Source organism: Nicotiana tabacum, chromosome 3 (genome assembly GCF_000715075.1).
Source record: "Nicotiana tabacum cultivar K326 chromosome 3, ASM71507v2, whole genome shotgun sequence".
Taxonomy (NCBI): domain Eukaryota; kingdom Viridiplantae; phylum Streptophyta; class Magnoliopsida; order Solanales; family Solanaceae; genus Nicotiana; species Nicotiana tabacum.
The window spans coordinates 36994068-37004814 of NC_134082.1; the positions used below are offsets into that span (position 1 = coordinate 36994068).

The following is a 10747-nucleotide window of genomic DNA, read 5'->3' on the forward strand; positions in this document are numbered from 1 at the left end:
GTCGGCCCTAGGTTTTTGAGCCCTATTTCTCCTGAGCTTCGGGGTACTTGGAGGCGAGTCTCATTTCCTCTTCTTCACTTTGGATGGCTTTGGGATCTCCTCTTCACCTGGCGGAGGCGGCCTCATAGCAACATAATCTTTGAGGCCTGCATAAAGAGAAAGTAGGTATTTTACAGAGAAACATCAACATATGAACAAAGGAACTCACCATTTTTTTTAGCTTCCCACCGACCCTTAGCCAAATCACGCCAACAACGCTCAGCGTGAGAAGAAGTGGAGGCCAGTTGTCGAACCCAACCGGCAAGGTCCGGAATCGCACCAGGAAACCAAGGGGAGGATGCACTGTCGAAAAGAAATTATATTAAAGAAGAGTAAAAGAAAGCAAAATACAGAGCATCCTCGACGGAGTTGTACTTACATTATGTTCCATTCCACGCGGAATAGAATCCTCTCGGCATGAATTAGGTTAGAGGTATTGATTCGGATGAACAAACCATCCATCCTTGGTCCTTATCCTTATCAATGCTCGAGAATAACATCTTCGTAGACCGACACTGGAGTTTTATCAACCCACCTCGATAGAGGCGAGGGCTTTATAGCCTGATCAGATGGTCGAGGTAAATGACATCCCCTCGACCTTACTTAAAAAATACCGAAGCGGAAGAACAATATGCCAGAAAGAGGGGTAGATCTGTCCAAGGCTCACCCGATATTGTTGACAGAAATCGAGTATGACCGGATCTATGGGACCTAGTGTGAAAGGATATGTATACACACTTAAGTATCCTTTCACGTGGGTAGTGATGTCCTCCTCTGGAGAAGGAATCACCACTTCCTTGTTCTCCTAATTGCAGTCCACTTTCACCTGCTTGTGATCGTCTTCAGATATTGAGCAGATGTATTAGGACATGGGTTCACATCTGCCTAGAACTGATGGAGGTTTATCGACTTTGAAATCGGAGGTTAGCTCGCATGGCCCTGGAACGCACTCCTCGATACGAGGTTCCACTGGCGTCCTACCACCGGCCATCCGCGATAATGAGGAGGCTTTTTCTTTCTGAGGGATAGTATTAGATGTTTTAGCCATCACTGTCGTAGAAAGAAAGAAGAAGAAGTTGATATTGAGAGAAGCACAAATTAAAAAGGAGAATGGAATCAAAGAAGACAGAAATGCTTGTAATGATTTGTGAAAAGGTTTGTAAAGATTGTGAGGATTGAGAAATGGACGTATTTATAATGGTTGCTTCAATAGTTTGGGGAAGCTAATAGCCGACCAACAGCTGCCTTCTATTAATGACATTGGGAACTATGCAATGTGACCCTTCAGTCACTTCTGTCGCTGACGTTATGGGATTAACGTCATTATCGAGGCATCGTAGGACCAAGGATCAAAATGTTTCTTATTATTTTATTCTAAGAAACGCGAGGACTATCTGTATACGGTCAAAATCAGGTATGCCCGATTTGGTGGGCTCGAGGAATCGCTTCAAGAATAAGATCGAAATAGACTAGGCTCGAGCCTGAGGGCAGAGTTCGAGGCTTGAAGATCGAAGTGCTTGATGAATATCGAGGTCGAATATTACCAGCCTCGAGATAATGACGTTGTGTTTTTGCAACAGGAAGAGCAAGATTTCCACAACGGTCCCAAGATCATTGCGTAAATTCCGGAATGGATTTGTACGAGTTTGTACTGATTTGTACTAGGCGGTTAGACAGTTGTCCCAATAAGATTCCCTACTAAATATGAAAATGTACCTTATTAAGGATTCCCCTATTACATAAAAGGAAGCCTATTCATTTGTAACGGAATCAATCATTGAGAAGAGAATATACATTTTCACTTTCTTGCCTACTATTCATCTGAATCGTCTTATTATTATTTTATTATTCTTGTTGTTCTTGTTCATTTACCTCGAGGTCGCCCTTGCTCGAGGTCGAGGTCTGCTTACACGATCAGTTTGACTTGCCTTACTCTTAAATTTACACATTAGATTCCTTGTTTATCAATTAGTATTGGATTAAATCATATATCATTAAAACTACAAAACAAATTAAATCACATATTTTCATATGCTTCGAATTGTTCAAATCTATTTTGAAGTGGAAAAATAGCATTGTCCATTATGTATAAAAGTAATCAACTCTAAAAGGACTTTTCGAAAGATTTTGAGATTTCATTATCAACATTCACATCAAATTATTACTTCCTATGTATCACACGCTTCTTACGAAATTCGAGTTCGATATTCATTTCAAGTGCAATTTTCTTGGTAGAAATCATAGCAGTTGCAAATCCTTCTTCTCTATATTTATTTGTTAAAGAAATCAAACTTTTTTACTTTACAGAACTCTTTTTAAACTTATACATAGTCTATTAGGTGTAACAAAAAATGGACCTCCACAAATATGGGGTCTAAAGCGGTTGTTTTACTTGTTTTATGGATGGGCCGCCCCTGGAGACCTTTTCCAAAATAAAATACGACGAGAACAGGTACTCAAGACGTATAGAAGAATATGTTTGAGAGCAAGGAGGTGAGAGAAACTTTGATTGAAATTTAGATACACAACACATATAATAGGAAATATCAATGCGAGTGAATGTTTATTTGTTTGTCATGATGTAACAGACTAACAAGTTAATTACAATGATTTGTTTGCAAGTTATGATGTAATTATAGCGTAGTTCTCTAGTGTCGTATTTCATTGCTAAGTGTAATTAAGTTAGATGTAACTTTATTTTAAATAAAAGCTAAATTATAGGGAAGGGATAATTTCACACACCTTTTATGAGGTTTCGGCTTGTAACACATACAGAAGAATTTAAGCGCTTAGAATCAGTATATCAATGTGTGTTTCCATATTAACATAGAACTTAAAAGTTGATATACTGAATCCAAATTATTGATGGCATTGACTGGTGGTGGCCGGCACTAGATCTTTAGCATTTAGCTTCCCACATAAGTCAGGAAAACAGATACTGCACAATACAGAACTGAAAGCAAAATTCTACAGTATTATAGTCATTTTATAAAATATACATGATTCCTTTCATTATAATAATTTTTACTCCCTCCGTTTCAATTTACGTGAATCTATTTGATTGGGCCCGGAGTTTAAGAAAAAATGAAAACTTTTGAAATTTGTGGTCTTAAACAAGTCAAAAGGGGGGTCCAAAGTATTTGTGTGGTTATAAAACCTTTTGATCAGAGTAGAATTGTGAGTTTAAACTAAATTGTTTCCAAATATAGAAAGGAGTCATTCTTTTTAAAACGGACCAAAAAGGAAATATGTTTACATAAACTGGAACGGAAGGAGTAACAAAAAGTTAATTTTTGTTGGTTTCCATTTTCCATCAAAATGGAATAACAAAATTTGAACTCTGGATCGTTCTGTCTGCTAAATTCTATGTTACCCTAGTTTTTCAAGCAAGAACCGAAGAGTTGTCACCATTGATCTCTCTTTTTGATTTGATACATTCCGTTTGACCATGTTTTGCAACAAGCATCTCAAAGCTTTCAAACGTATGCTCCAATTCTACAATCTCCTCTTGGACATCAACCAAGGACATGTTCTCCGACGCGATTCGCTCTCTTAACCGGTGGATTCTGTTGAGCCCGGATTCAATTTTAGCTCCTATTTCCTCGAAGGTTGAACGCATCGCTGTGTTATCCTCATACGCATTCTTCCAATTCCTCTTCATGGATTGATATCCATCAAGTAACCTGAGTAGTTGCTCAGAAAGTGCCCTATTCCTGTCTTGAATGGCAACATTCCCTTGTTTTCCTCCATTGCTATTATAGTTCCTATCTTTTTGCTCTATGCCACATCCATGTAATCTTTCCACTAAACACTCATTCTTCTCTCTTAATTCATTTATAAGATCCTCCATTTCATTCAATTCATGCACACTCTTTGATAACTCTGCTGCCATAATTTCTTTCTCTTTTCCTAAACTTGAACACATGACCTCGAGGCTCTTCCGTGCTACCAAGCTCGCGTTAAGCTGACTCTTTAATCTTTCTTTTTCATCGATCATTGGCTCGTGCTGCTTCTTGTCCTTAGGCACATTGCTAGTAAGCTTAATATCGGTGTAACAACGCCTTAGTTTACATTCTAACGATCTCTTGTCACCAGAGGATTGACATTTCTGAATTCGTGTCCTAACATTATCCAGAATGGTCATCATCGTCGCCACCCTCAACATTCTCAGGCCATCGGTGCTACCTTTGTTACAAGCATCTTTGTGATCTTGAATTAGCTTTAGCAATAACTTAAAATTGGCAGCAACGCCTAAAAGCAGAAAATAATTGAAAAAACACTATAAGAAAATATGATCATATCATTAAGTCTACTTAGGACACTGCATAATGGAGTAGTTGATTATATGAAATTAACATTTATGTTTTAGCATTGAACTTTTTCATCTGAACCAATGTAGGCCATGAACTTGAAAATCCCCCACCCCTTCCACCCCCAAAATAGAGAGGAAAAAAAAACATGAAAATCCAGGAAAAATGGTGCCTAGCATTTTTATTTCTTGGTTATGAAAATCTTAATTCCATTTTATTTTCATTCAAAATGGTGATCACCCATAAAAAAACAAGAACGGTGCCATCAAACAGAAAAAGAAGAATATAAATTTAACCACCCCAAAAAGGGTAAAAGCAAAAAACAAAGGAGGAATTACCTTCTAAAGCTGAATCATCATACGATTGTTCTGAGGTTGAAGGAGGAACAAAATCATGAAATGAATTAACACGAAGACTGCTCATGGTAAACGTCTCAAATATTAAATTAATTCTCTCAATAAACAAAGGTACGAGGGAAATGCCGAAATGAGAAGAAAAGAGGATTCTTGTACAAACGTCTGTATTAGAGAGATTCAAAGAAGAGAGGTTTCTTTGCGGCTGTTCCTCTCTTCTTTCTTTTTACTCTCTTCTCTTACATGAGCTTTTTAGTTCAGTCCTTTATAATTAATGCTTCTTAGCCATCTTTAATTTCTTCTCTTTAATATTCAAATGTATTTGTTGGTGTTAGATCATCAGAAAATGGTTGGCTCATAAAGTTATTGTTGCTTAATTGTTGGCAATTCTTTAACATATTCATTGGCTCATTGTTGCTTTGACTTCTTTGGACAAAAGCTGTTGGCTTCATCTAATGAGTCCATACTCATACATTAATTTATTTTCTCCTAAGCCCGCATAATATGAAGGATTTAAGGTGTATATCATAATGCTATATTATAAGCGTTAACATCTCAAAGGAAGATTGAAATACCAAAATTTGCTTATCAAACAGAGTGACTCTATTGTCCTTCTATTAAATATTTTTTATACAAAAGTTTTTGTCACGGCCCGAAATCTCAACCGTAACGTCGTGATGGCGCCTAATATCCACACGATAGACAAACCAACATTAGCTAATTAATTAATAATTTTTAACAATTTAAAAGCAGAACCTTAATATTACAAAACTAAAATAAACTAAATTATAGTTGCCTAAATATACCCCAGAAATCTGGAGCCACGAATACATGAGTCACTAGAGTACTACAAATAAAGTCTGAACAAAATACAATTGTTTCTAATACAAGTAAACAGTAAAGACAGAATAAAAGGGGACTTCAGGGACTACGAACGCTAGTAGCTCTACCTCAAGTCTCCTCTGCAAGTCGATTCGGGCAAAAACTCCTCTATGCGTCGATGGGACCAACACCAGGATCTGTATAAGAAGCACAGAAGTGTAGCATGAGTACAATCAATCTCATATACTCTGTTAGTGCAGAGCCTAACCTCAACGAAATAGTGACAAGACTATGACAAAATACTCACAATAAACTTGTACGAATAATAACAATTGAATATAAAATTATAGATAAAATAGTAAACTCATATAAACGGGCCTGAAAGTCAACTACCGGAGGGCCCTAGAATAATATGTTCTCAAATCTCATATCACAATATCAGAATTAACTCTACAACAACAAACAACTACAACACATCATATTTCGTTGCGGCACGCAACCCGGTCCACAATTATATATCAATAACAAATTTCCTCCGTTATGGTGCGCAACTCGATCCACAAATATATGTACAGATACCGTTGCGACATGCAATTCGATCTCAAATAGTAATACCAATATCTGGTGCGGTGTGTAACCCGATCCCACACCAACAACCATTGTAGTGTGTAACCCGATCCCATGATCAATAATACCAATAATTATTGCGACGTGCAACCCGATCCCAAACAATAACGGATAAAGCCATGAATTTAACAATTAAAGGCAAGTAACAATTGAAGCATTTAATAAGCAATGACATGGATTTAATGAAGGCATGAAATAATTGAAAACAATAAATAAATATCTCAACCTGCATGCTTTATCCCATGACGACGCATATATACTCGTCACCTTGCATGTATGTTGTTTCCCCGCATACTTTTACATAACAAATAGACCAACAAGTCCTAATTCCCTTAAATCAAAGTTAGACACGATACTTAGCTCACTCCGCAACCAAATTAATCAACTAACAACGGCCTTGCCTTTCGAACAATCGAATCTAGCCAATTATCGGTCAAAAAATTTAAAATAAGCTTAAGAAACTATCCATGAAAGAAAAAGGTTTAATCTTTGATGAAATTGAAAAAGTCAACAAAAGTCAACTCTGAGATCGCTTGATCAAAATCTCAGATCCGGACTAAAATTCAATTATCCATTCACCCTCAAGCCTGGATATGTGATTTGTTCCGAAATTCGGTCTCAATTTGAGGTCTAAATCTCATTTTTATGAAATATCTAAATTCAACTCCAATCCCTAATTTCTACCATTGAAATCCTAGGTTTAATGTTAAAAACTCATGAAAAAGAAATTAGGAACTGAAAGAAAGTGGATTGGAGTTGCTTACTAATGATTTTGGGAGGAAACGCTCCTTCAAAAATCGCCTCTAGAGTGTTTGGGGTTGAGAAATGGTGTAAAATGAGCTATGTCAGGATTTTCCCTCTTTTACCCAGCCGCATGTATTGCAATTGCGAATCTTTGTTCGCAATTACGATCACCGCAAATATGGAACATTGGTAGCAAATACGAACAGTGCATTAGATCACCCAACGTCGCAAAAGCGACAAAAGACTTACAAGTGTGAGGAGTCCCCTCATCGCAAATGCGAGATGCGAAGTTGCCAACCCCCCAGTTGCTAATCGAAAAAGTGACACTATGGTCGTAAATGAAACCATTCTCTATCTACAAATGAGACAATTTTCTTCATAAATACGAAGACGCAGTTCTCCGCCCAAGCTTGCAAATGCGATTGATTCACTTAAAATAGAAACGTTCACCCTCGAACTGACATAGAAATGTATCTGGATTGGTAAAATGTCAGGGTTAAAAACTCCACATATCAGAATCAGATTCCCACATAGCCTCAAATATCAGATGACCCCTTCATTGCACCTTCACAGAAAGGAAACTCTTGGATCTCAACTTGCAAACCTACCGGTCTAGAATAGCTACCGGCTCTTCCTCATAAGCCAGTTTTTCATCAAGTTGCATTGTGCTGAAGTCCAAAATATGCGAGTTGTCCTCATGGTACCTTCGAATCATGGAAATGTAAAATGTTGAATGTACCCCTGGTAGGCTAGAAGGAAATACAATCCAATAAGCAACCTCCCCAACTCTCTCCAAAGTCTCAAACGGGCCGATAAACCTCGGGCTCAACTTGCCTTTCTTCCCAAACCATATCACAACCTTCATAGGTGACACTTATAGAAGAACCTTATCTCCCACAATATAATTTACATCTCGAACCTTCTGGTAAGTATAACTCTTTTGCCTGGACTGGGCTGTAAAAAGTCCCACATTAAAAAATTTCAAGGCATCATAGACCAAATTAGTGCCTAACGGTCTAGCCTCTCTGGGCTCAAACCAACTAATCAGCGAACGACATCGCCTCCCATATAATAACTCATACGGAGCCATTTGGATCCTTGTCTGATAGTTGTTGTTGTAGGCGAACACTGCTAGAGGTAAGAACTGGGACCATGAATCTCCAAAATCCATAGCACAGGCATGTAATATGTCCTCCAAGATCTAAGTAGTGCACTCGGACTGCCCGTCTGTCTGAGGATGAAATGTTGTACTCAGATCGACCCGCATGCCCAACTCAAACTACACGGCTTTTCAAAAATGCGATGTGAACTGTGTGCCTCAATTAGAAATATTGGAAATAGGCACGCCATGGAGGAGGATAATCTCCAAGATCTAAATTTGAGCTAATCGCTCTAAAGATTAGGAAGTCGCCATTTAAATAAAGTGTACGAACTTAGCCAACTGGTCCATAATAACCCCGACTGTGACATATATCCTCAAGGTCCGTGGTAAGCCTGCCACAAAATCCATAGTGATGCGTTCCCACTTCCACTCCGATTTTTCCAAACTTTGAGTTAATCCACCCAATTTTCGATGTTCATACATCACCTGTTGATAATTCAAACACCGAGATACATAAGCAACGAAATCTTTCTTCATCCTTTGCCACCACTAGTGTTGTTTCAAATCACAGTACATCTCGTGAAACCTGGGTGAATGGAATAACGTGAACGGTGGGCCTCCTCAAGGATCAATACCCTCAACCCATCAATATTTGGAATACAAACCCGTCCTTGAAGCTGTATAACACCATCATCTCCAATCACAACCTCCTTAGCACCACCCCATTGCATCGTGTCTTTCAACACCAACAAGTGAGGTGTAACGACCTGGCCGGTTGTTTCATGAGTTACCACTCCGTTTCCCCCATTTCTGCTTCTTTATGTCTTGTTCAGTTGTATTATGTGGTGTCGGCTTGGTTGGTTGGGTTCGAAGTGGTTTTGGAAAGGAGTGAGACACTTAAGCTCTTTTGAGTAAGCTTAAGTTGGAAAAGTCAATTGTATGTTGACTTATATGAAAAAGGTCTCAGATGTAAATTTTGAAGGTTCGGATAGCTTCATTAGGTGATTTGGGATTTAGGAGCGTGATCGAATGTATTTTGGAGGTCTGGAGTAGATTTAGGATGGAATTGGCAAAATTGGAATTTTAATGTTTTTCGGTTAGTAGTGGAAATTTTGATATAGGGGTCGGAATGAAATTCCGAAAATTAGAGTAGGTCTGTTGTGTCATTTCGGGCATGCGTGCAATATTTTGGGTCATTCGGACGAGGTTTGATAAACTTTTTAATTGTTTGCGGGATTCAGAAGTTTTGGAATCCTTAATTTTAAATTCGAGAGTGATTTGGTGTTTCGGCGTTGCATTTAGTGTTCCGAGGGTTGGTACAAGTTTGAATACTGGTATGTGACTTATTCGTAATTTTGGTTGAAGTCCCGGGTGTCTCGGGATGGATTCGGAAGGTTGACGGAAGATTTGGAATTTGAGTGGAGTTGCAGAACTTTTCTACTGCTGTTGTTTCCGCACCTGCAGATTGGTGACAGCAGGTGCGACACCGTAGATGCGTAGAAGAGGTCGCAGAAGCGGATTTGGGTCAGTTGGAGCTTGGCCGCAGATGCGGTGTGTTGGGCGCATCTGCGGGTCCGCAGGTGCGGTTCCTAGATGCAGATACGGCCCTGGGGGATTTAACGAAGAACCGCAGATGCAGTTTTCTTGACCATAGATGCAGTCCACAGATGCGAGTAAAAAGGCCGCAGGTGCGGTATCGATGGGCAGAAAATATAAATAGGTGCCTTCGCGAATTTTTGGCTTATTGCATCAATTTCTCATACGGGTTTGAGCTTGTAGGAGCATTTTGATGAGGGAATTCAAGGGAATTTCATGGAGGTAAGATTCTTGGAACTAAAACTCATTTCTATGGTGATATTTTACTGATTAGGCATAGAGTTTATGGAAAATTAGAGGTTAAACTTAGGGGTTTAGGGTTTGAAATTGGAAACTTTGATTTAGGGATTTGAGGGGTCATTTGTGTCGGATTTTTGATTTATTTGGTTTGTATAAACTCATGAGAGTATAAGGATTCTAGTTTTGCAATTTTTATCGTAATCCGAGACGTGGGTTCGGGGGTTGGGTTTGGCCAATTTCGGGATTTTTTATATAAATTGGTTATTCTTGCTTGGGGTTTGTTCCTTTAGCGCGTATTAATGGTATGGTACTGATTTTGGTTAGATTTGGAGCATTCGGTGGCCGAGTCAAGAGGCAAAGGCATCACGGGCTAGATTTTGGGCCGGATTGAGATAAGTAATGATTGTAAATGTTGTCCTACCGGTATGAAACCCCGGATTTCACATCGTTGTGCTACCTTAAGGTGACGCACATGCTAGATGACGAGCGTGGGGTCATGCACCATTGGGGATTGTGACTTGGTCCGTCACGTACGACTGTTAAGTCGCGTATTTGATTGAAAACTATTTGATATCATTGTGTTTCGGAAAGTGTTACCATGTTATTGGCTGAATGTCATATTTGGGCCTCGTGCCAACTATTTTTGACCCTTAGGGGCTTTTTACTACTTTTTCTCACTGTTTTGACTTTATATTTGTACTTAATCATGTTGTATTCTACTATTTTCATAACTCAGCCGTATTTACTCCTTTTTGAGATTTTAAATGATATTTTGGGCTAAGCATCATGTTTTACTATTGCCCGAGGGGCTTGAGAGATTTGTGACTGAGTGTTGGCTGAGGGCCAGTATTGTGAGGATATCATGGGATTGGGTCGTGTGTCGCAGCATGTGTACTGGTTGTGATATATGAGAG

The 10747-nt window shown here is 38.8% G+C and overlaps 1 protein-coding gene across 1 annotated transcript; it reads right to left on the bottom strand.

The window, feature by feature from the left end:
- Nucleotides 1-3245: 3245 nt before the first annotated feature.
- LOC107812241 (uncharacterized) lies at nucleotides 3246-4924 on the bottom strand. Its single transcript, XM_016637296.2, has 2 exons — nucleotides 4688-4924; nucleotides 3246-4290 (listed from the first exon to the last, which is right to left on the bottom strand). The coding sequence occupies exons 1-2, from the start codon at nucleotides 4770-4772 to the stop codon at nucleotides 3422-3424; spliced, it is 954 nt and encodes a 317-aa protein (XP_016492782.1). The 5' UTR covers nucleotides 4773-4924; the 3' UTR covers nucleotides 3246-3421.
- Between the last annotated feature and the right edge of the window lie 5823 nt (nucleotides 4925-10747).

Excerpts from the sequence above, each read along its gene's own strand:
- LOC107812241 (XM_016637296.2), bottom strand. The coding sequence starts at position 4,772 with ATGAGCAGTCTTCGTGTTAATTCATTTCATGATTTTGTTCCTCCTTCA. Across the intron at positions 4,291-4,687 it reads TGATGATTCAGCTTTAGAAG|GCGTTGCTGCCAATTTTAAG; the intron begins GTAATTCCTCCT and ends TTCTGCTTTTAG.